This window comes from Thalassophryne amazonica, chromosome 2, assembly GCF_902500255.1.
Source record: "Thalassophryne amazonica chromosome 2, fThaAma1.1, whole genome shotgun sequence".
NCBI lineage: Eukaryota > Metazoa > Chordata > Actinopteri > Batrachoidiformes > Batrachoididae > Thalassophryne > Thalassophryne amazonica.
In genome coordinates, this window is record NC_047104.1 from 102,999,244 (window position 1) to 103,026,421 (window position 27,178).

The following is a 27,178-nucleotide window of genomic DNA, read 5'->3' on the forward strand; positions in this document are numbered from 1 at the left end:
CGTGAAACACTCAGCCACAGTAATAACACGATGCACACAGCCGAAAAAACTCACAGCCCAAGTGCTAAGTCACTTAGAGCAACGACGACAACACTAGCTGCTAGCGGAGCTGTTAAACTTAGCAAATGGCGGCAGTGCAGACAAAGTACTTCAAGGAGTGGAAAACACTCACGGCAAGCCCAACACAGTACACTATACTGGTTCTGATACACACACTACCACGTAGTTAACGGGGTTAGCGACACAACTAAACAAATAGCCAGCTTTCATCGAAACAACACAGCTAATGTGTACAGAGGAAAATACTCAGCAGGGCAGCGGCAAGGCGCGCACCCGGCGTTTAGGAAGGTATACTCACGACAGACGTCAAAGAATACAAAAAACGGTGAAGCCGTGTCTCGCATCCTTGTCTTTAGCTGTGGCAGCTAAATGTGTTCTCAACCTCTAAGAATGCGAGAATGTAGAAAAGAAGCGAGCGCTGGGTGCGTCTGGTATATAAAGACAACCAGTGACGTCACCCAGGTCACATTCAATGGTGTGACTTTGTTGGTATATATTCTCGACCTCTGTGCTGCGCACATGTAGTTATCCAGGTGCTAAAGCACCGCCCTCTGGCGGTCAGGAGGAATGAAATAGAACTCCACAAAGCTTACCAGAGATCCAATTTCATGTGAATGAAGCACTTCCCTGTCCAACTTGCATCCTCTTCTCCTGTTCCCCTATTGTCGTTATCTGCTGTTACTGTATAAAAAGTTCTTTTTTGGCCTCTAATCCCTTTGCTCTGAGCCTTTTAAAGTGCTCATTGTCTTAATACCATTCTTTTGAATGCAGTATTAAGTGCACTGCATTTTCATCTCACACAATTGCAAAGCAAATACACTCCTTAGAATGCAAGCCCAGAATGGGAAAGTTTCAACAATTCTATGATTGAAAAGGAAAAAAAAGACACTAACAACAAGAACTAAATTGTTTTCTGGGTTTTTTTTTTTTTCCTTTTGTATCAATCCAGAAACCAACTGGGTATTAGGCACTCCCAAAAAGCTACAGTGTGTAGGATTTAGGGGTGTTCATTAGTAGAAATGGAATATAGCATTTATAACCATCTGTGCATTAATATACAAATAATGTGTTTATGAGTTCAGTGGTACGAATATTTCATGAGGTGAAAGTAAGAATGTTCCATTCAACGAGGCAAAGCTGAGTTGAATGGTAAGTTCCAGCTTTCACCAAATTAAATATTCGTTGCATTGAAAGAATGTAAAAACATTCATTATTTGTTTTATATAATGGCTAAAATAGATCCTTGTCATTTGACATTATACTCATTTATACATAATAGAAAAGGGACTTACATGTTGCTCTGCATCACTGGTGCTTTGACATAAACTTTAAATAGGAGTACAAAATTGTGCTCACTCAACTTGGAAAAACAGTTGGATAGTCTGTGATACTTCCAAAAAAAAGACTTTGTGTACTTCTTCTGTCCAGGGAAAAATTGTGTCAGAAATTTGTCCAACTTTTCATCCGAACAGCTCTTCATGCCTCCAGATGGCTTATGGTGCAATGAATTTGTGTGTGTGTGTGTGTGTTAGAATTAGCATAATCAATTAGCACGTTCAAATCGTTGTCTGTCAGCAAAACAAACTCCACCATGTTTAGCTAAACATCACCCCCACTAGTGTGTGCGTGGGCGGGGTTCGCAGTGTGCAAGGGTACAAATGGTATGGAACCAAATTTGCACAGTAAATGTAACTCAACACAAATGGGATGAATAATCCATGTCACGTGATATACAAAGCATCAATCAAATGACAAGAATCCACTCAACCATTATATAATGTATAATTACCCACAACAATTTTTTTTCATAAGTTCAGAATGAACCTTTCATATTTACACGGTAGTAGGCCACTATGTTGGTTCACCATGTTGCACCACCATGTTGAGACAGTAGTCCAAAATGACATTTACTCAGCCTTTCACATTTTGTAGTACGGCTGGAAGACAGAAGGGAAAAAGAAGAGGAATCTGTGATTGCTCCCCTCTCCACCATCTACTGGTGGCTAGTGCAGGCTAACAAGCTTGAGAACCCCCATTTTTATGAAATGGGGGATAATACATATTGAGGAACATGTATCCCCCTTCACCAAAGAAGTGAAAACATGAAGGGGAAACAAAATTGTGACTGATGATGCAGTTTGCAACCTCACCACTAGATGACACTGAATCCTACACACTGTAGTTTTAATGAATTTATTAATTGAGAATTGCATGGCATGTCCGTTAATGGTGCGTTTACACATAAGCAAGACGCGTTCCGAATGTCATTTTTCTGTCATTCATGACACATTCCTGACATTCTTAACGTGACTTAACGCATCTGAATAGGTTTCTTAATAGTGCGTGTTGGTGCGTGATAATCTTGATATTTGTGGAGCATGTTTTTGCCTGTCAAAAAAAAATCTTCCACGAATGTCACACACCGCCCTCATTTCTCCTCATGTCGTGGAGGTCACAACTGAGCGTATTGATCCGTCTTGATGACTAGTGATCCTTAATAGAACGTGACAGCGTTCGTAGTGGTTCCTGTGATGGTTCTTGGAGCCCAAACTGTCACACGTTATTACGAAGTGACACGGAAACTGTCAAGTTTTGACACGACTTGTAATGCAGCGTCACATTTCACTGCGCGCCATGACAAATCGGTTTTCTGTCACGTGCGCATAATTAAACTCGGCTCCACAGCGGTCAGTTTGATGCAGTATGCCGAAGAGGAACAGTGACGCGAAGTCAGCCGTTCCACAGTTCCTGCTGATGCTCCTGAGGACGCTTCTGCAGATGTTCCATCTGCTGTTGTAACCGATGAGCAGGAGAACGAGTCTGAGCCAGAGGAGCGAGAGGAGCCTCATGTGCAGCCAGACATCTCTGCACCTCCTCCAGTCCAGCGGAGGAAGAAGCGTGTGCACAATTAAACCCTGCTGCACTGCATTCAGTTTGATTGCTGACACCAAGTCGGCTAAGTCTCATTTCAGTGCTCTACAGCGCGCTCCTGCAGGTGGTCCACCTGCTGCGTGCACCTGATGTTTGGGAAAACGCGCGAGACGAGAGCCACATGAAGCCACACATCTGGCTGTGTCCGTCTCCTCCTCCTCCTCCTCTCTGCGCCACTCCATGGCACAGAGCCCAACTACGCATGCAGTCACAAAGTTCTTCTGAAAAACTGGAGCGATCTGAATTGTTAGCAACGGTTGGATGAATATGGGTGTGTGTGTGTGTGTGGAGACAATTCACCTCATTCACAACGTGACAGAACTTAACGATGCGCTGTTACGCGCAACAGCGCGCAACAACACGGAACATTATTCTTGACCATGCGTAATGGTTCCTGATAATTCTCCAGCAACATGTGCCATTAATCGTAACGCGTGGTAACAGTTTGCAACAGTTCCTGAGGAGACTTGACGCCTCTGCCCCGAATCATCAAATTCATGATCAGCGGCCAAGAATGTGTACTTCATGGCATTTGTGACTTGTCTTCGTTATGTGTAAACGCAGCATAAAGAATACAACTTACAACTCATACAACTACCAAGAAATTCAAGGATTGTTCTTCAGTTGACTTTGTCAAGGCCGGGATTATATAAGGCTATTATATAAGGCTATTGAAAGCATATGTTGAAATAACAGCAAGTGAATGCTTTTGGCAGTCATCTTTTGAGCATAACCCAGACATTTAACAGATCACATGGTCTTTATGTAAGAGAATTTCATTTGTTGAAGCAGTTTTTTTTACCCTCAGCTTTTCTCTCCAATGCACAGCAGTATATCAGTTGAGATGAAAGACACTAAGATTTTTATTATTCTGAATATGTTTGTAGATAAACATTTCCAACTGCATTGCACCTAAAACACTGCAATGCTGTTCCCAAGTGGAAAAAAATTTCTTGACATGAACTCATGAAACAAAATGAAAATGCCGCTTGGCTGGTTTTCTGCTCTGGTCCTGCTGTGCCATCTATGTTGGGAACATATGGTGCTTCTGTTGGGCCATGGATGGACAATATACAGTGAGTTGTGGAACATGTGCTTTGCCATATCATGCCTGGCTCTCATATCTCTGTTTGTGTTTGACCCACAGGACTGTTCCAGTTCAGAGGAGTATACTGTAGCTGCTGCACTGCTGCCACTGTCAACAGCCTTTTATCGGGTGAGGAAATTAACTGAATAAGATGATGTACAGCATGCAAGCAAGAGTTCAGCACATCTGTATCCCTTACAGTGCATCTGGAAAGTATTTACGGTGCTTCACGTTTTCCACATTTTGTTATGTTACAACCTTGTTCCAAAATGGAGTAAATACATTTTTCCCCTCAAAATTGTACTCATAGCATCCCATAATGACAACATGAAAAAAAACTTTTTTGATATTTTTGCAAATTTCAAAAAAAAAAAAATCACGTTTACATAAAAATTCACACCCTTTACTCAATTCTTTGTTGATGCACCTTTGGCAGCAATTACAGCCTCAGGTCTTCTTGAATATGATGCAACGTGCTTGGCGCATCTATATTTGGGCAGTTTTGCCCATTCCTCTTCGCAGCACCTCTCAAGCTCCATCGGGTTGGATGTGGAGCGTTGGTGCACAGCCATTTTCATATCTCTCTGGATATGTTCAATTTGATTCAGGTCTGGGCTCTGGCTGGACCACTCAAGGACATTCACAGAGTTGTCCAGAAGCCACTCATGTGATATCTTGGCTGTGTGCTTAGGGTCATAGGAATAGTCCTGGTGGATCTGAACTTCTTCCATTTACAGATGATGGAGGCCACTGTGCGTTTTGGACCTTCAAACCAACAGAAATGTTTCTGTACCCTTCCCCAAATTTGTGCCTTGAGAGAATCCTGTTTCAGAGATCTACAGGCAATTCCTTTGACTTCATGCTTGGTTTGTGCTCTGACATGCACTGTCAACTGTGGGACCTAATATGTAGACAGGTGTGTTCATTTCCAAATAATGTGCAGTCAACTGAATTTACCCCAGTTAGACTCCATTTGATTTGCAAAAATCAATCAATCAATCATTTTTTTTTTATATAGCGCCAAATCACAACAAACAGTTGCCCCAAGGCGCTTTGTATTGTAAGGCAAGGCCATACAATAATTATGTAAAACCCCAACGGTCAAAACGACCCCCTGTGAGCAAGCACTTGGCTACAGTGGGAAGGAAAAACTCCCTTTTAACAGGAAGAAACCTCCAGCAGAACCAGGCTCAGGGAGGGGCAGTCTTCTGCTGGGACTGGTTGGGGCTGAGGGAGAGAACCAGGAAAAACACATGCTGTGGAGGGGAGCAGAGATCGATCACTAATGATTAAATGCAGAGTGGTGCATACAGAGCCAAAAAGAGAAAGAAACAGTGCATCATGGGAACCCCCCAGCAGTCTACGTCTATAGCAGCATAACTAAGGGATGGTTCAGGTTCACCCGATCCAGCCCTAACTATAAGCTTTAGCAAAAAGGAAAGTTTTAAGCCTAATCTTAAAAGTAGAGAGGGTGTCTGTCTCCCTGATCTGAATTGGGAGCTGGTTCCACAGGAGAGGAGCCTGAAAGCTGAAGGCTCTGCCTCCCAATCTACTCTTACAAACCCTAGGAACTACAAGTAAGCCTGCAGTCTGAGAGCGAAGCGCTCTATTGGGGTGATATGGTACTACGAGGTCCCTAAGATAAGATGGGACCTGATTATTCAAAACCTTATAAGTAAGAAGAAGAATTTTAAATTCTATTCTAGAATTAACAGGAAGCCAATGAAGAGAGGCCAATATGGGTGAGATATGCTCTCTCCTTCTAGTCCCCGTCAGTACTCTAGCTGCAGCATTTTGAATTAACTGAAGGCTTTTTAGGGAACTTTTAGGACAACCTGATAATAATGAATTACAATAGTCCAGCCTAGAGGAAATAAATGCATGAATTAGTTTTTCAGCATCACTCTGAGACAAGACCTTTCTGATTTTAGAGATATTGCGTAAATGCAAAAAAGTAGTCCTACATATTTGTTTAATATGCGCTTTGAATGACATATCCTGATCAAAAATGACTCCAAGATTTCTCACAGTATTACTAGAGGCCAGGGCAATGCCATCCAGAGTAAGGATCTGGTTAGACACCATGTTTCTAAGATTTGTGGGGCCAAGTACAATAACTTCAGTTTTATCTGAGTTTAAAAGCAGGAAATTAGAGGTCATCCATGTCTTTATGTCTGTAAGACAATCCTGCAGTTTAGCTAATTGGTGTGTGTCCTCTGGCTTCATGGATAGATAAAGCTGGGTATCATCTGCGTAACAATGAAAATTTAAGCAATACCGTCTAATAATACTACCTAAGGGAAGCATGTATAAAGTGAATAAAATTGGTCCTAGCACAGAACCTTGTGGAACTCCATAATTAACCCTAGTCTGTGAAGAAGATTCCCCATGTACATGAACAAATTGTAATCTATTAGACAAATATGATTCAAACCACCGCAGCGCAGTGCCTTTAATACCTATGGCATGCTGTAATCTCGGTAATAAAATTTTATGGTCAACAGTATCAAAAGCAGCACTGAGGTCTAACAGAACAAGCACAGAGATGAGTCCACTGTCCGAGGCCATAAGAAGATCATTTGTAACCTTCACTAATGCTGTTTCTGTACTATGATGAATTCTAAAACCTGACTGAAACTCTTCAAATAGACCATTCCTCTGCAGATGATCAGTTAGCTGTTTTACAACTACCCTTTCAAGAATTTTTGAGAGAAAAGGAAGGTTGGAGATTGGCCTATAATTAGCTAAGATAGCTGGGTCAAGTGATGGCTTTTTAAGTAATGGTTTAATTACTGCCACCTTAAAAGCCTGTGGTACATAGCCAACTAACATAGATAGATTGATCATATTTAAGATCGAAGCATTAAATAATGGTAGGGCTTCCTTGAGCAGCCTGGTAGGAATGGGGTCTAATAAACATGTTGATGGTTTGGATGAAGTAACTAATGAAAATAACTCAGACAGAACAATCGGAGAGAATGAGTCTAACCAAATACCGGCATCACTGAAAGCAGCCAAAGATAACGATACGTCTTTGGGATGGTTATGAGTAATTTTTTCTCTAATAGTTAAAATTTTGTTAGCAAAGAAAGTCATGAAGTCATTACTAGTTAAAGTTAATGGAATACTCAGCTCAATAGAGCTCTGACTCTTTGTCAGCCTGGCTACAGTGCTGAAAAGAAACCTGGGGTTGTTCTTATTTTCTTCAATTAGTGATGAGTAGAAAGATGTCCTAGCTTTACGGAGGGCTTTTTTTATAGAGCAACAGACTCTTTTTCCAGGCTAAGTGAAGATCTTCTAAATTAGTGAGACGCCATTTCCTCTCCAACTTACGGGTTATCTGCTTTAAGCTACGAGTTTGTGAGTTATACCACGGAGTCAGGCACTTCTGATTTAAAGCTCCCTTTTTCAGAGGAGCTACAGCATCCAAAGTTGTCTTCAATGAGGATGTAAAACTATTGACGAGATACTCTATCTCACTTACAGAGTTTAGGTAGCTACTCTGCACTGTGTTGGTATATGGCATTAGAGAACATAAAGAAGGAATCATATCCTTAAACCTAGTTACAGCGCTTTCTGAAAGACTTCTAGTGTAATGAAACTTATTCCCCACTGCTGGGTAGTCCATCAGAGTAAATGTAAATGTTATTAAGAAATGATCAGACAGCAGGGAGTTTTCAGGGAATACTGTTAAGTCTTCTATTTCCATACCATAAGTCAGAACAAGATCTAAGATATGATTAAAGTGGTGGGTGGACTCATTTACTTTTTGAGCAAAGCCAATAGAGTCTAATAATAGATTAAATGCAGTGTTGAGGCTGTCATTCTCAGCATCTGTGTGGATGTTAAAATCGCCCACTATAATTATCTTATCTGAGCTAAGCACTAAGTCAGACAAAAGGTCTGAAAATTCACAAAGAAACTCACAGTAACGACCAGGTGGACGATAGATAATAACAAATAAAACTGTTTTTTGGGACTTCCAATTTGAATGGACAAGACTAAGAGTCAAGCTTTCAAATGAATTAAAGCTCTGTCTGGGTTTTTGATTAATTAATAAGCTGGAATGGAAGATTGCTGCTAATCCTCCGCCCCGGCCCGTGCTACGAGCGTTCTGACAGTTAGTGTGACTCGGGGGTGTTGACTCATTTAAACTAACATATTCATCCTGCTGTAACCAGGTTTCTGTAAGGCAGAATAAATCAATATGTTGATCAATTATTATATCATTTGCCAACAGGGACTTAGAAGAGAGAGACCTAATGTTTAATAGACCACATTTAACTGTTTTAGTCTGTGGTGCAGTTGAAGGTGCTATATTATTTTTTCTTTTTGAATTTTTATGCTTAAATAGATTTTTGCTGGTTATTGGTGGTCTGGGAGCAGACACCGTCTCTACGGGGATGGGGTAATGAGGGGATGGCAAAAATCTCAAAAGTTTTTTTCACATTGCCATTATGGTGCATTATGTGTAGAATTTTTAATTTCATCCACTTTGGAATAAGGCTGTAAGATAACAAAATGTGGAAAAAGTGAAGTGCTGTGAACACTTTCCGGATGCACTGAAAATTTTACTGAATCTATGTATACTAGATGTATTATCTACATTAGACGCATTTAGCTGATGCTTTTAATCAATCAATCAATCAATTTTATTTATATAGCGCCAAATCACAACAAACAGCTGACCCAAGGCGCCTTATATTGTAAGGCAAGGCCATACAATAATTACGTAAAAACCCCAACGGTCAAAACGACCCCCTGTGAGCAAGCACTTGGCGACAGTGGGAAGGAAAAACTCCCTTTTAACAGGAAGAAACCTCCAGCAGAACCAGGCTCAGGGAGGGGCAGTCTTCTGCTGGGACTGGTTGGGGCTGAGGGAGAGAACCAGGAAAAAGACATGCTGTGGAGGGAAGCAGAGATCAGTCACTAATGATTAAATGCAGAGTGGTGCATACAGAGCAAAAAGAGAAATAAACACTCAGTGCATCATGGGAACCCCCCAGCAGTCTAAGTCTATAGCAGCATAACTAAGGGATGGTTCAGGGTCACCTGATCCAGCCCTAACTATAAGCTTTAGCAAAAAGGAAAGTTTTAAGCCTAATCTTAAAAGTAGAGAGGGTGTCTGTCTCCCTGATCTGAATTGGGAGCTGGTTCCACAGGAGAGGAGCCTGAAAGCTGAAGGCTCTGCCTCCCATTCTACTCTTACAAACCCTAGGAACTACAAGTAAGCCTGCAGTCTGAGAGCGAAGCGCTCTATTGGGGTGATATGGTACTATGAGGTCCCTAAGATAAGATGGGACCTGATTATTCAAAACCTTATAAGTAAGAAGAAGAATTTTAAATTCTATTCTAGAATTAACAGGAAGCCAATGAAGAGAGGCCAATATGGGTGAGGTATATGGGTAAGCATAACAGTAAATATTATTTTTACATACACACAAACCAATAAGTTATAGTGCAAACATGCAAGTAGATACCAGTGAGAGCAATGTGAAAACGCAATAGTTAATGACATCCTCGTTTGTCCTCGTAGTACCTCGTACAGAAATCACCCTGCGCTATTTTTGCCAAATCTGATTAAACAATCAGATTTTAAACAATCTTTTAAACAATCTGACTGTTATTCTAATCCAATTACATTTGTTCCGTAAATCTGATTAAACAGTCAGATTTGCGGAACAAATGTAATTGGATTAGAATAACAGGTTGACATCACAAACTTCAAAAGAAATCCAGCTAACTGACTGAATCATGTAAACTTGTTTTTTGTTTGTTTGTTTATTTGTTGCATTACTAAAGTGTATATAAACACCTCAAATCAGGTTGTTGCCATAACCTGATTATTCGCAGTTCTTGGATTATTGTGGTCATGTAAATTTTGTCACTGACTCTACAACCTTGAAATAGTGAATATGTTGACATGGAGGGCTCATGCAACCTGCCTGTGTGACATTCCACCAATAAGATCAGCAGTTGTCATTATTCTTGTAGTTTTCGTTGAGACAGCTCACAGAGATGTACTTTCTAGAGAATACTAGAAAGACTTGCATTTGGTGTTTACTGTTTCAAAAAGGCCTACGATGATTTGAATTGAGTAGGATGAGATGGTTTGAACTTGTAACGAGAAATGGTGAGTATGTCAAAGTGAAGAAAGGAGAAATAGAAGGGAAAAGAAAGAAGGCAAAATGGAGAAGGCTGGATGGAGGAATGGAAGATTTGAAGGAAAAGCAATTGAGTTGCAAGGAGGTGCAGACCTGCTACATGGAGAAAGTTGGTCAGACACATATCCTCGCATAGAATAGGAAAACAGGAAGGGATCATTTTCTGAAAAGTTGTCAATTCTGCCAGTCATCCCAGTTTTACCAATTTCATTTTCATTTGCGTAATTGAGTACTGTCCTTATTTGAGGAATATGTCTTTTGTTTTGTTTTATTTTTTGTGGGGGGTTTTTTTGTTTGTTTGGTTTTTTTGTTGTTTTGTTTTGTTTTTTTGCTTTGTTATTCTTTTTTTATTAATCTGGCACTAGCAACATTTTACAAGGTGAGATATTTAGGGTTTGGCAGCACAAAATATTTTTCCTTGTTATTTATAGATGACTGAAAATGGAGACAAGTAAGAGCTCTGCCTCAACCAAAGGATGAAAAGGGAGTTCAGGAAGGCAAAATTATAATCTTTGGTTTCGTGGTGCGTGCTGTGCAAATGTAACCAAAACAAATGTTAGTAACAGCAGCTTAGCCTTTGTAAATGTTATTGTGAGTGTAGCTTGAGATGTGTTAGCCTAACACCACACACAATTGACCCATCACATCCTATTTTACACTTTGGAGATGATGTATTTTGGTATTGAATGAAGTCAGCTGAGTTGGTTTGCATTTCTGTTCAGGACGTACTGTATCCTATGATGGTAGCATGTGCATGTCCAAATGAGGAGCTCCAATCAGAGCACACTGGCAAAATAAATCACCCCGTTGGCCTGACAAAAGCTTGGCACCCCCGATGGTGGTCAGGACTGTGGACAGGAACATTTTTGTTATTTTGGTCAAACTACTGTCACCATGGATCCATGTTTCAAAAATTACATCAGAATCATATGGCAGAGTTAAAGTGTCTCACATCCCCATCAAGAGGGGAAAGATAATTATGGTTACATGAAACTTTATGGAGCTCTGAAGCAGTTTTGTCATAGTGGTTTTTGAAAAAGGATTTATATTTTGCTCCTTTATTTAAAAGCTGGACCCTGTATTATGCATCTGCTTGGAGCCATCACACAAACACATGTATGCCTAAACAGAGTGAAAATCATTTATAGTAGGACTGACTGATATACAGTGCATCCAGAAAGTGTTGACAGCACTTCACTTTTCCACAGTTTATGTTATAGCCTTATTCCAAAGTTGGAAGGATTGCAAGTGAAGGAGTGTGCATTCACACCAGGGCTGACAGCAAGCTCTTCAACATCGCCCAACTTTGCACCAAGACCAAGGTTGTGGAAGTACTCATGTCTCTGTTTCATTGGGTGGGGTGGAAAATCCTAAAATGTGCCACGGACATCGGAACCAACAAATCGTATAAAAACATACCTTGACATAGTATCCATGTTTATTTTGAGTGTAGGAGGGTTTTATCACAAAATTATACGTGTTATTGGCTGACTCTAAAACCTCTATACTTATGGAAATACTTTCTAGACCGTTTGTCTGCCTGGGTGGTTGCCATCCCGGATTCAAGGCGGGTGGTGAAATGCGGCAGCAGCACATGCTCCCAGGCTTGATTTGATTTGTTCTTACATTTGTGAGTGTGCTGTAAATTAAATTTTTGTTGAGAAATTCAAAACAAGCTACTGGTATGCTTATTTTGGGTGTAACATTTTGCATAGCAAGCTACATATGCTGGCCAGAAATTGCAGCGTATTTATTATACTTCACAATCTGTTCAGATTTTAGTTAGGGATGTCCCGATCTGATCATGTGATTGGAAATCGGGCCCGATCACGTGGTTTCAGACTTGATTGAAATCACACGTTCCATCCCAATCAGGAATCTGATATAGATTTTATCCTCGTTATTTTTATCAGCGCTATTTCAAACTCATTATTGCAGATTAATGGGCCTTTTACGCGTCGGAAGCGTTAGAGGCGTAAAGAATCGGTCTAAAAAGCATTATTTTCAATGAGACGCGTTGCTTTTTAGAGGCGTCAGAAGCGTTGCGTCAAAGCCGAGCTAAAGCACCGCTTCTGACGGGAGCGCGCATTGCCGCTGTTCGGCAGTCTGACGCGGTCGAAATTCAACCCAATCCAACTTTCGACGCTCTGAGCTGTGACGTAGTTTCGCGCTGTCCAACAGGAACAACGCGTCGGGCCAAAACACGGAAGACTAGTGTCAGAAACCACTGAACCACTGTACAAAACAGAAACGTGTCACAGGACTGCTCATTTATAGAGCAGTTTTCTGAAGAAAAATCCTTGGAAATGTTTTTTGTTGTTGTTTGTTACCTCAAAATTTCTGATTACTGTTTAAAAAAGTTTAGAACACTTGTAATTAAAATAGCTAAATCAATAAATGGTTCTTTAGAAACCTTTCATCTGTAAATTAAAACCACCTGTTATTTCAGATTAGATCATTTCTTGTTGAACATAAGGAACCTTGGACATTTATTTTTAGACAAATAAAATAACATGGAAATTTTTACATTTTTAAAGTCTGGTAGATAATTACTTGATTGTTCAAGCTACCTCAAGGAGAAGTGCACTGGTTAAGTGATAAATAATAAAATAAGGTGATTAAAATGAAAATATATATTTAGCATTTGTTCATTGTTCATTCAGTTTTTTAAAGTATCGGATCGGGACTCTGTATCGCCAGATACTCAAAATCAGATGACTCGGAATCGGATCGGGGCCAAAAAAACCTGATTGGGACACCCCTAATTTTAGTTATTCTTTTTTGTTGTTGTTGTGTTAAAGATATGTATATGCTAACTTGATAGAGTAGTTTGATATTATATAACTGACACACCACACAATAGGTACATGTCATTCAGTACTAAAGTATGTAATGTTTGCAACATTAATACATTTCATGGTACTTTTTTATGGTCTGAATATGAATAAGGGAACTCTTGAAATCAGGTGCTACCAACCCTGCCTTTGAATAGCAACCCCCTGCATGTTTTCTAGTTCTCCTGCTCCATCTACTGTTAAGGCCCAGTCCCACTGGGGAGAGGATTAATTGCTCATGAATTGAGTATAGAACAGTTGGGCATTTGTTGTCGTATGCAACAAAATTTGCCAAAAATGACAAATGTCTCAGTATGAATTATGGACATATTAATAATGTATAGCGAAAATATAACGAACAATCACAGATGTATTGTTGTGTGGGCCGCTGAAGAGGAGGTACTGCTGGCCCACCACCACAAGATGGCGCCCTGCTTGAAGTGCGGGCTTCAAGCACGAGAGGGCGTCGGAGCAACCAGGAGTGACAGCTGTCACTCATCATCCGTACCAGCTGTCACTCATCCACTACTCATCACCACCACCATAAAGGCCGGACTGCAACTCTACCTCCCCGCCGAGAAATCAGCTACCATTCAGGTAATTTCTCTGTTGACTCAAACCGTTGAGTGATAATCTGAACTTCTTTTGCAGCCGTTATCCTGTGGTGTTCTGCCTTATCTGTGGGATTGGCGTTTGGTGTGACAGCGACGGCTTCGCCTCACACCCCAAACCAGATAAGTGGTTTAAACAGGAACTGCATGAGTGTGTGATTGGAGGTGGAGGTTCTCCCTCCTTTACTGAACACTGACTGTGGGATTACTGAGTGTGCGAACTCACACTCATCAGGACTGTCTCTGTTTTCTGCCAGCAGTACCGGGTCTGACGGCTGAAGACAGCGGCCACCTGGGGCGCAGGGCTTGGCGGCTCCGGTGTTCTTCAGCTCCGTTGGTGGTGGAAGCTGTGTGGGGATCCAGCTCTTCTCTCGCCAGGCGTCTTCTATCGTCGAGCCTGCCCACACGTCACCTGGTGTATGATTGACAGTCCACCATATTGTTATTGTCTGTACGTCGTTGTGCGATTCACAACATTAAATTGTTACTTTTGGCTTATCCATTGTCCGTTCATTAACGCCCCCTGTTGTGGGTCCGTGTCACGTCACTTTCACAACATGTATATGTATAATGCATGTATTGAGGAAACGGATCGGACGCATTGCTAAGTATTAGAATGCATTGCGCACGTGTTGCGGAAACATCGATTGCATGTGCGGCAACTGCATTGCGGTCATAAAAGAAGCGCACTTGGGCCACTATTCACACCAACACCACAGCGACATGTCTACACGACCGACGTCAAAGAAGAAGAAGCAGAAGGCTGCTGCTGATGCAGAAGAGAGAGCTCCATCTCCCACCCCACCTCCTCCAGCAACAGATAGGGCCAGGTTTCCCTCCCCACCCCCTGAATCCGCTGCTGTCGATGAGGTCCTGGAAGTCGTTCCTGGACTTTGACAAGTTGATTGGTATGTTGTTGGATGGCAGCAACTCTCACACTATGTCTTTGGGGATCCATAACTATATCTGTACGTCTCCACAGCTGGACTGGCAATAACTGGCAAGTATGTTGATTTCTGCCACATTTATATAGTACTTAGGGATTACGAGAAGTGTTCGTTATGCATTCGCAAATCAGATGCAAAGCAGGCGTAATACAAACGCTTTATTCGTGGCCAATCTGTATGCATTCGCTAAAAATTATTTTAGTCCATGATGTGGACGTGATAGGCACATTATATATCCGTTTTACACACTGTGCCAGTCCGCTGCCAAGCCGCAATACCCTGTCAGTTGCGGATATCAGCGGATATACAGTGCATAGATTGAGTATGTATTGAGTTTGTATTGCGTATGTAAGGCGGATGTCATCCGCAACCAAAATTTTGTGCAGCTCAAAAATCCTGGCAACGGAAAAACGTGCCTCTGCGGATAATTGCGGACATGTGTGGATGTCGGCAGGCTCATACAAGCATGTTTCACGGATATTGCGGATGTTTAGTGAATATACACCAATTTTGTGCGCAGTTCATGCACAAATCTTCCTAAACGCCAGTAGGACCGAGCCCTTAATTAATAATGTCAGGTTGTGCTCATTCAATCAAGAGTTACAAAACACCAGTCTTTGTTATGGTAGGAACCACCTACTAGGTCTGGATTCCGTGATGCAGTTAGCAATATACAAAGGGCAGGTGCAAAAGTCAGGTGTTTAATAATCCTAAGTGTGGCAGTGGTAACAACAGTAACTCCACAATACCAAAATCTAAAACGACAGCTAGAGTCTATCATGAAGGTGACACAAAAATCCAAGGTGACAAAAACCATAAACATGACGAGACCAGGTGAGCGCACGCACACACACACACACAGATCAGCGGGAGGAGGAGCACATGGAGGATAAAGGCCCCCTGACACTTGCACAAATTTGATGCATGCACTTGCACGCACATTGTCATGACCCCAGCTGGATGCCGCGCTTTGTTCCACTGGCTGCCACGCGTTGTGCGCTGGACACTTGTATATAAAATAATTATTTTGTAGCGGATTAATCATTTTCTGTTTGAGTTAGCTGTTGAAAACACCTCTAATCACTTCCGGAATCATAGAGGAGCTCTCCAGCTGCTGCTTTTCTCGTGCGCGCTGAACGAGGTGAAGAAAGCATTTGGAGCCATCTAAAAAGGTAATTATTTGCTCATTTGAAGAGAGGACTTTGAACCACTAGCCTATGTAAGATGCTTCTGACATTGTCTTTGGTTCAGGAGTGGCTTCACACTCAGAATGCAACACTTTTAGCCCATTTTCTGGACACATTTGTGCATGGTGGCTCTGAATGCATTGACTCCAGCCCCAGTCTACTCCTTATGAAGCCCCAGTCCACTCCTTGGGAGCCCCCCCCCCGATTCTGGAATTGGCTTTGCTTGAGAATCCTCTCGAGGCTTCGGTCATCCCTGTTGCTTGTGCATCTTTTCTGACCCCAGTTTTCCCTTCCAGTCAACTTTTCATGAATATGAATAGTGAGTTACTCAAACCTGAAATGAAGTATTCTAATATTTTGAGATACTTTTTTTCCTGTTTTGGAGCTGGAGACCATAATTGTCAAAATTAACATTAAAAAAAAGCTTTAAACATTTTAGTTCATATAATGTGTCTAAAATATATAAAATTCTCACATGTGTATACTTGACACAATAAAAAAAACAACAACAAGCTTTTCACAATATTAATTTTTTTTCGATGTACCTGTATATTCATATCAGGTCAGGGAGCGTGGTAAATGGTACCTTGCATATCTGCATCTACCACACAACAGAACTGCCATGGTTCCTGGATGGCAAACACCCAGGAAAAGAACAAGTCCATCCCCACATCTGGAAAGTAACCATCTATCTGCTACTGCTCAGTGAAATTATGTTTTTTTTTTCTTGCCCTTCTCCAGCCACTGGGGTCTTTCAAACTGAGACGCCTGCTTGCAGGAATTATGCATAGAGAAACGATAATGTTGCATCTGGTATTCCCTCACAGCACCATTGATACCCCTCATCTTTGTCTCCCCAAGTCATCGTTCATTTAATACAGTCATTCCAGCAGTACCAAAGGAGTGCTGGAATGACGGAAGGTCTTTGGTAGTACAGTGGGGAAATAAGTATTTCAGTTTTGCAGGTTTTCCCACCTACAAAGAATGGAGAGGTATGTAATTTTTATTGTAGGTACATACACTTCAACTGTGAGAGACAGAATCTAAAAAAAAAAAAAAATCCAGAAAATCACATTGTATGATTTTTAAATAATTAATTTGCATTTTATTGCATAAAATAAGTATTTGACCCCCTACCAGCCAGCAAGAATTCTGGCTCTCACAGACCTGTTAATTTTTCTTTAAGAAGCCTTCTTATTCTGCACTCTTTACCTGTATTAATTGCACCTGTTTGAACTTGTTACCTGTATAAAAGACACCTGTCCACAATCAATCACACTCCAACCTATCCACCATGGCCAAGACCAAAGAGCTGTCTAAAGATATCGGGGACAAAACTGTAGACCTGCACAAGGCTGGGATGGACTACAGGACAACAGGCAAGCAGGTTGGTAGAAGACAACAACTGTTATGATTATTTATTAGAAAGTGGAAGAAACACAAGATGACTGCCAATCTCCCTCTGTGTGGGATTCCATGCAACATCTCACTTTGTGGGGTAAGGATGATTCTGAGAAAGCTCAGAACTACACAGGAGAACCTGGTCAATGACGAGAGCTGTGATCACAGTCACAAAGATTACATTAGTAACACACAATGCCGTCATGGTTTAAAATCCTGAAGGGCAACAAGGTCCACCTGCTCAAGCCAGCACATGTCCAGGCCCATTTGAAGTTCACTAGTGACCATCTGGATGATCCAGAGGAGGCATGGGAGAAGGTCATGTGGTGGGATGAGAACAAAATAGAGATTTTTGGAGTCAGCTCCACTTGCCCTGTTTAGAGGATGAGTACAACCCCAAGAAAACTGTCCCAACCGTGAAGCATGGGGGTGGAAACATCATACTCTGGGGGTGCTCTTCTGCAAAGGGGACAGGACGACTGCACCGTATTGAAGGGAGGATGGATGGGGTCATGTATTGCAAGATTTTGGCAAACAGCCTCCTTCCCTCAGTAAGAGTAATGAAGATGGGTCATGGCTCGGACTTCCAGCATGACAATGACCCCAAACACACAGCCAGGGCAACTAAGGAGGGGCTCCGTAAGAAGCAAGTCAAAGTCCTGGAGTGGCCTAGCCAGTCTCCAGCCCTGAACTCAATTAAAAATCTTTGGAGGGAGCTGAAACTCCAAACGTGGAAGATCTGTATGGAGGAGTGGACCAAAATCCCTGTTGCAGTGTGTGAAAACTTGGCCAAGAACTACAGGAAATGTCTGACCTCTGTAATGGCAGGCAAATGTTTGTGCACCAGTTGTTAAGCTCTTTTTTTGTAGGGGATCAAATACTTATTTCATGCAATCAAATGCAAATTAATTATTTAAAAATCATACAATGTGATTTTCTTGTTTTTTTTTTTTGTTTGTTTTTTTGTTTGTTTTGTTTTTAGATTCTGCCTCTCACAGTTGAAGTGTACCTATGATAAAAAAATACAGACCTCTCCATTTTTGTAGGTGGAAAAGCCTGCAAAATTGACAGGGGATCAAATACTTATTTCCCCCACTGTAAATATGGGGACCGCAGGTACATTAACACAAAACGTTTCTCAACTGCAGAATTTCTGTGCACCAGACAATCACACTGGTTATGCAGCAGAGTCTGGACTGAGCTAGATTATCACACTGATGTTTGCTTGGTAATGGGCACGGCACGCATTCTTTCAACAGTCGCATGATGTCATACAGCTTCTCACGGTGTCTGTTGGTATCACAAACACTCTGTGCCTGTTACTTGGCAAACATTCATTTATTTTCTATACCTGCTTACTCCAATTAAGGGTCGGGGCGGGCTGGAGCATATCCCAGCAGTCATAGGGCGAGAGGCACGGTACACCCTGGACAGGATGCCAGTCTATCACAGGGCCACATATAGGCAAACAAACCCATGCACACTCGTACACACACCTATGGTCAATTTAAAATGTTTCCAGTTCACCTAACTTGCATGTCTTTAGAAGTGGGAGGAAGCCAGAGCACCTGGAGGAAGCATACAGACTTCACACAGAAAGGTCCGGGTCCCACAACCTTCTTGCTGTGAGGCAAGCAGTGCAGACCACTAAGCCACCATGCCACGACTGTTCGGCAAACATCAATGTAATAATCTTGCTTGGTCCAGACTCTCTGCAGCATATCCATTGTGATCGAGGGGTCCACAGAAATTCTGCGAATTCTGAAAAATTTTTGTGTTAATGTATCTACGTCACCATATTTATAAACATGTTCCAATAAGTTTTGATATTATAGCTACTTGAAATCAAGAACTTTTTTTGTACTAACCCTGAATTTTGGCTCTCATTAAATATAATTGTACATTGAACAGTGTGGGAGCCAAAAATCATTCCTGTTCATGAGATACCGACACTTCAAATTTCACATCTAGTCTAAGTAACTGGCGTTTCTGGCTTGTGTTGCGATAGTCTTTGAGTCATACGGCTTAGCTGGTCAGCCTTGTTGTCTTCACTATGTCACGTCTGTATTAACAAAGTCAAACGACATTTGAATATGTCCTCAGCATAAATGTCACAGCCTAATTTTATGCTTTAGTGCACAGTAATAACTCACAAGATGGACACAGAAGCAAGAGGAAATGCCAAACATATTTCACAGCACTAGAGTGTTAGTGTTCTTTCAGACATACAATATATTTCAAGGGATTTGGTAGCTTGCTTGGTCAGACTGTTCTCTACTATGTTCCAGTGGAGAAAATGATGTACTGAATAGCCCTTGTGTATTTTCAAAATGTCTAGTCATCAAACCATGTTTACTTCCTTTTGGAACTTGGGTGTTGCTTGAACTTGATGTTTTGTACAAAATTTATAATTAGCTTGGTTTGTCCTCCAATTTTCAGTATGTTTGTTTTACACGACTGGTCATTGTAAATACATTGAATTGTTTCGGGATGCAGTTAGTTTTCCTCACAATGACGTACTCTGTAGAAATGCAACAAATTTCAAGATGGATTATGCACAGGTCAGCCATGTGTTCCCACTGTGGACATGTCCAGAAATGTTTCTACATCTAAAATTCTGGAATGCTATGAAGCCATCCAAAACACTTGTAAATAATGTTGCTGCCCCAAGACTGGTGACATATCTGATTTGAAACTCTTCATAGCATCTGCTTAGAGACTAACAAACAGGCTTTTAGAAGATTATACTCTGTTCTCAGAGACAATCTAAACTATTGCTTAAGATCTGAGACATGCTTGAAATGTGTGATGGTGTATAGCTGTCCGGCAGACATGTTGTAGACCTAAAATTTCAAAACAAGATTCCATGTCCTGATACCCTCAATCCTTTGACCTATACAAGACATTTTTCTGTGGGCTTTCTCCTTGTTTTTCACTCTCTCTCTCAGCATTGCATTCCTTCTCTTCAGTATTGTAGTCACAGAGTCAGATGGGTCTGCCAAAGGCATACTCCCTCTTACACCATACCCCCAGTCTTCCTTTGCTTCTTTCCTGTAAGGCTCCCTTTTCTTTCATTTATTCTCTACTATCCATTTGTCTTGTGCACGTGTCTGTAATCTCTTTGTGTTTTTATAAGAGCTGACCCTGGTCAAAATGACCTGCACAAATCAACTAAGCACCACCAGGCTGAATGCAACCAGCGTAGACACATGCACACTTCCCCTCCTACGCAAACACTCACACCATCTGCTACAATCCACAAAGCACACTGTGACAGCAAGATTTCAAAGCGCTATTCCAAGGACAGCGGTTTGCTCTCATGCTTATCGCATTTGTCACAATATATTTGTGGCAATGTTTTATTCATCTCCATCTTTAAAGTTTGACCTCGGGGCATTTTTCCTGGGCTTTGTCATACACAAGAGCAGTCTTGTAGTCTGTTCACTTTAACAGTGCCAGGATTGGCCACTTTATAGCTTCTCTTCAAAGTATTTCTGGCCACAGGCGACTTATCCTGATCTTTTCATCCAGTGTTTCTCTGGCCGCATTCCCATACTGGTTTTATGGCAGCATGCTTGGTTCTTCAGATGATTGCGAAGCTAATATAATCATGGCTTTGTGGAGAGAGAAAATAGTCCATCTAAATAAGTTACAGAAGTTATCCTTTTGCTCCCTAATGATATACTGTCAGGCACTACTAAGGCAAGAGACTTGGTTCAGAAAATACTACTGCATATTCAGCTTTGACTTTTTACACTACATTTTAAATTCATAGGCTTCAGCCCCCATCACACTTATCTCAAATGATGAGCTGTGCTGTATGGAAGTTTGTATTTTGTTTGCCACCCTGGCCTTTGTTTTGACTGCTCGTCCCAACCAAGCCGCAACACTAGAGCCTGAATTTTGGCCCTAAAGCAGAAGTCATATTTCTTGTAATTCCTTGACTGGCCACTTCAAGCTGGCTCCAAACCAGAACACTTTCCCGTTGGACTCTGTGTTAAAATGTCCAACTTTAGAGCAGGAATAAACATGTTTACAGCATGGCACAAAAATGGTTTTTCGTCTTTATAGATAGTTTCCGTCTCCATGACAGCTGTGCAGGGGTGTTTTTTTTCTAACTTAGTTTAAGACAGTCTAAGCAATAAAGTTCTGTATAATTGTGGGTGTGGTGACTTTGAGTGACAGCTGCCGAGTTCAGCGGCAACGCCTCTCGTAGTCTCCGACTGTAACTCGGTCTGCTGACAGCGGCCACTCACTGTTGTGTTGTTGTTGTTGTGTCTTTTTGGAGTATTTTATCAAATCAATATAAGAGGAGTCCACAAAATTCTGTCACCTGTTATATAAAGTAGAGATGTTAGCTTATCCACTCCTGCAAATTTTGTTAAAAAGGTTGATGCGTGGGCCACCAGGTGGTGCTAATCTTCCTCAAAATTGGGCAAGTCAAGTACTTTGGCACCCCCTGGGGGCCAGTGCCATCAAGACCTCAATGTTTTTTCAGTTGCATTTGATAGAGTAGGGCCTGTATTTGTTGATAACATTGAAATCTGGTTGGGGTCTTGATGGCGCAGAGGGTTATGGGCCTTTAAATACAGCCAATTTCGCAAAATGACCAGACTTGGAGCGTCCGCTATATTCAGCGCCATCGATCCCTCAACCAAATATGTCTATAAGATGAAAGAGCTTGCCTCCCTATGTCATTTGATAGTTAACCTACCTTGGGGACTTAATGGCACTGAATGTTACACCACTTGAAAGATGGGAATTTAATGAAATATCAGTTTTTATGTATTTTTGCCTTGAACTTTGACAACCCCTGGCAAGGTCACCATTTGGTTTTTGGTCGAGAAATTTTGGGAAAGTTCATTTCTTGGTAGGTTCCATCGTTGAGCCAAGTTTCATTGAAATCCGAGTTGACTTGAATCGCACCCTAATGTAGACCTGCCAGAACTTTAAAAATATTTGCTCTTAATGCTGTGTGCTAACGGTGTCAGCGCTTTTAGGAGCTGTCAGTAGGCCCACTTAATCGACAATTACTGAGGAAATACATGACACATTACTTTAGCTGTCTGCACTAAAACAAACAGTTATGAGAACCACCGCACAATCCCCAAAAATATCATTTCACAAACATCCGAACCAGTGTAAGCCTGTTTGAGTGTTCAGGCTTTTTTCATCACACGCTGAGCCACCCACGCTCCACCCATTCATGTGTTAATGAGTTCAGCTTGAATCAATACGGGTGCCACTCTCACCATGATAAGGTAGTCATTTCGTCTGTTCTATGGAAAATTAATGGATGACGGCACGCAGTTTTTTTTCCAACACACTGGAGATAATGCTGTTCTTTTTCTCTCTATTAGTTTTAGTAACTTCTCTTCTCCTACTCATTTTTATAAACTGCAAAGAAACTCTGTTGTGTCAGACTCCCAGCAACAAAATCACGGACTAATCAAATAATAAGCATGAACATTACAAGTAGCATTTACACTTGATAGTTGACTTGTTGGTGAATGTTGGTTTGTGGGATTTCATTTATTGAAAAGACAGCCACAGTTATTTCTCCCACATTCATGTGTTTTGTTTTGTTTTAGTAGTTTCCATAGTATGGAACAGCTTTATTTTCCCTTCAGAAACTATTTTTGTAGGCACCACGTTCTCCACTTTTCCACCACGACCTGTGGAAAACAATGTTGCTTCCTAATACACCCACACATAGAAAGAATTAGGTCTACTTTTTTTTTTTTTTTTTTTTTATTTCATTCATTTAAAAGAAAAACAGAAAAGCAAAAAACTTCTCTACATGGGGTTACTAAATATTGGACATGAAAAAGAATGATTAAATTCTCAACGTCTTTATGGAAAATTTGTTTTTCTCTTTACGTTTTATCATAATAGCATTCAGTGGCTTGTTTTATAGATTGGAAATCTTGAAATTACTACTGCCCAGTCAGCTGTTATTTGTTCTTATGTTGTCTTGACTGTCCCAACTGTTTGCGTGTGTGTGTTTGCAGAAACTGGCTGCTAGTGTGAACCAGTTTGCCTACACCTGCATACAGGATCATCCCATCTGGACCAACCAGCAGTTCTGGGAAGCCACTTTTTACAGCGAGGTCCAGAGCCAGATCCGAGCCCTGTACCTTAGTGCCCCAGAGGAGAAAGGAGGCATCATGGCCAGATTAAAAGTGAGGATTATCATTAAATATTGCACAGGAATTTATATTATCATGAAAATGTATTTAACCAGATTCATTTTTGCGCAGTAGTACTGAGCCAAGAAATATGACCTGTATTGCATCTCAGCTTCATTTTTAAAGATAAAAAGAGATTATTGTTAACCATTTATTCATATGTTTTTCTTCTTTTGGTTCTTGTATGTGGAATATTTTTTATCTTCTATTGTAGTTTATTTGGAAGTAATTTGATAAGTTGCCACTTTCAACATTTTACTGATTGTGAGGGCAACAAATGACAAAATGCAAAGTCATAAAGCATAAATCAACTAAACACTTTTTTTTTGCCCTGCTCACTTGCAAGTAAAATGTCCATAAAATTGCAGGTCTTTTTATTAAAAATGGCAGTAATTTACTTTTAATCCTTTTAGATGTGAACACTGCAAATCAGTGCTGAAAGTCTATACTTACATGATTCCTTGATTAATTTAATATAAATGCAGCTCTTTCTGGCATAGCTGTTAGGTTATGAAGGTATACCTTCCTGCCTTAACATACATTTCCTGTTTTGTTTGTTTTTTAAAGTGCCAAATGAATGATGTAGGACCACAATGAAAAAAGTCATTGAAGGAAGAACTTGGGAATATGTTACTATGAGATTTTTTAAATTATTTTTATTTTTTATTATCACTTTTTAACTGTCTACTTTTTAGCTTTGTTTTTGACAGACACACAGAAAAATCACTGGTAATCAAATGACATGGGTGCTTTTTTACTCTGTGACATACACTACACCAACTCAAAGGAATGTGTTATCTCTGCTACACTGGGTTTGAATCATGACAAAATAATAGTAAAAATGGACTTTGATATTTACATCAAGAAATGCAGAAGAATTTTAGCACACAAGTAAAATGCAATGCAAGCGACTGAAAAACGCTGTCTTATTTTGGGCTTCTTCCCCCGTGTGCTTTCTGGTACTGTATGTAGCTCTGTGAACAAATCTGTGGTGAGCTTTGCACTATTTGTGCATGTTGGTAAACACTACCATCATGCAGCACCACAGTAGTAACATCCAGGCTTAACAGACAAATCAATGAGTAAGAATGTAATCCAATGTCCAAGTTGCTGAGCAGAGAAAACAATACTTACCTAGCACCTGAAACCTAATTTAAATATACTTTAGTTAATATAATACAGAGGCAAAGCAGTGCAGCACTGAAACAACTTGACAAATAGTGAAGACACTTGGAAAACCTGCAGGCTACGGTGGTGATCAAAGCTAAAATGTTGAAATTTTTTTTTGTAAATGCCAAGTCACAAATTACATTTGCTTAATGGCTGAATTGTTTCCTCTGTGATAATGTTGCACCAAACTTTCTAGGATCACGACCCGGTAACTGCTGAGGGTAGAGATGAGCAGCAGACAGCCATGGACCTGGCAGCAGAACAGCTACGTTTGTGGCCCAGTCTAAACAAGGAGAAGCAGTATGAGCAGGTGAAGAATGAAGAGAGCACCGTATTCAGCCAGGCCATCCACTATGCAAACCTCATGGTTTACCTGCTGGTGCCTTTAGACACCAGCAAGAACAAGCTGCTCCGTGCTGCACCTGCTGCTGACTGGGAAAGTGGCAGCAACAGCATCGTCACGAACAGGTCAGGAGTGAACCACAATATGCTACAGCCTCAGGGACGTAAAATGAGTTTTGTTCATGAGATGCTCACACTCCTGGATTTCAGACCCAGTCTAACTGGTGCCAAAACAGTTTTCACAAAGTTTACTCTTTCCAACAATCAAACACTAGACTAGAACATATTTTTGGCCAGGTCAATGTTTCCAAAGGTATAACGATCATTTCTTTCCAGAAATAATCCTCAAGGTAAGGTTTAATGATTTGGGATTAAATGCGTGTCTCTTAATAAAGTGATGATAAGCGTGTGGGTGGATGTGACATAACACCCTGTATACATGATACTCTCTAACTAAGCCAAATGCAATAGAGTGTGCTTCCGTATCCGGCCCGTATCCATCCTGTTGGCTTTTATTGCTACTGCAAAAAACCAAGTGAGGCTCATTGACTTCTGCTAGGGCGTTTAAAACCCTCATAGTGTCTTTAATGAAGCTGCACTGCACCATACAAACCAAAAGAGAAGAGGAAGTGTTTTCAATGACTGGGGAAATATCCCTCATGTGTGTTTTCTTTGAGTTGAAAGGCAAAAGATGTTAGAATTTTGGGGAGCTTTGGAAAAGCCTGTACCCTGTGAAATGTATTGAGTGAAAGCATAGCTGTATGTTAGATGAATGAATCCCTCCTTTCTAATTTGTTACCATAACTCAAAAGCAATAAATGCAAATGTCTCGCAACTCATCAAATCAAAAGGGTATTTAATGAGGATAAACTCTTTCAAATTTGGTTGAGCTACCTATGATGTACCATATCAATTCAAACAGCAGCTTGTCATTTCCAAAGCCTCTGTCTGCTGGCCATTAAGGCCTTTTATAGAACCAGTGGGTTGGTTGCATCACATGAAAGTTTGATGCTCTGATTAGCCAGCTATCTCTGTAATAGGTCTCATCTACAGGATACATTGTAAAATGCAAATACCTCAAGGAAGATGAGTTCAGGGAAAATGTTGGTCCCTTGATTCAACATGCTGCTTATCTTTATTCTGAGTTAATCATTTTGAGGACCACCGCCTTGGCTAATTTGGTATTCACTTGACATAGTCCATGTATTCTAAAATGCCCATGGTCAGGTTTCATGAGTGACTGGTTTCTGTACCTGTTGCTGTAAGTGGAAACAAGCTCCACTTTGTCATGTTTACTGGCTCTGTCATGCACAGATTGTGGTGTCTTGTTGCACCACAAGTGCAACAAGAGTACTGACTGGTTCAGTCAGTGTGTCTCAGAGAGTGAAATAACGTCCAGACATGCATATCTGTTACATAGGCCGTTCAATTTTCCAATTAAATTTCAATAAGCACAGACATAAAATTTTAGTTATTTATTGATGAAATTCCAACCACTTTCAACCATACAGCTGTGTTCAAAATAATAGCAATGTGTTTCAAATAGTGAGTAAAACTCAAAATCCTTAAAAGAGCTTTTATTTCCACACACGCAAATACATTGGGAACACTGCACATTCTATTTCATATGAAAACATGAAGAAAAATTTGATCAAATTTGTTATTACTTTACAGGAAGTGGTAAAAAGGTCATGTTAGGCTGTTCAAAAAAAAAAAAAAAAATAGCAGTGTTTGCATTTCTCTTTCTGTGACCCTTCAAGTCAAGTCAAATTCCAGCCACAGTACACTGTGAAGAGAGTGAAGCACAATGTAGTAAACATCATGATATGGAGATGTTCTCATACTATGGTGCTGGGCCTAATTATCACATACTAGGGGTCATGGATCAGTTTGAATACATCAGAATACTTGAAGAGGGCATGTTGCCATATGCCAAAGAGGAAATGCCCTCGAAATGCATGTTTCAACAAGACAGTGACCCCAAACACACCAATAAGTAAGCAGCATCTTGGTTCCAGACCAACAAAATTAATGTTGCGGAGTGGCCATCCCAATCAACCGGACTTTAATCCCATAGAAAACGTATGGGGCGACAACAAAAATGCTGTCGCTGAGGCAAAACCAAGAAATGCAGAGGAATTGTGGATTGTAGTCCAATTGTCCTGGGCTGGGATACTTTTTTACAGATGCCAGAAGTTGGTCAACTCTTTGCTGTGCAAGTTGTGAAGCAGTGCTCAGAAACAGTGGTTATACAAA

At 40.8% G+C, this 27,178-nt stretch overlaps 1 protein-coding gene across 1 annotated transcript in view; it reads left to right on the forward strand.

Moving 5' to 3' along the window:
- sbf2 (SET binding factor 2) overlaps positions 1–27,178 on the forward strand; it is a 316,027-nt gene that overhangs the window by 191,021 nt on the left and 97,828 nt on the right. The window contains 3 exon segments of the mRNA XM_034163256.1: positions 4,139–4,207; positions 23,234–23,404; positions 24,777–25,048. Of these exon segments, the coding sequence (XP_034019147.1) occupies positions 4,139–4,207; positions 23,234–23,404; positions 24,777–25,048 (512 nt within the window).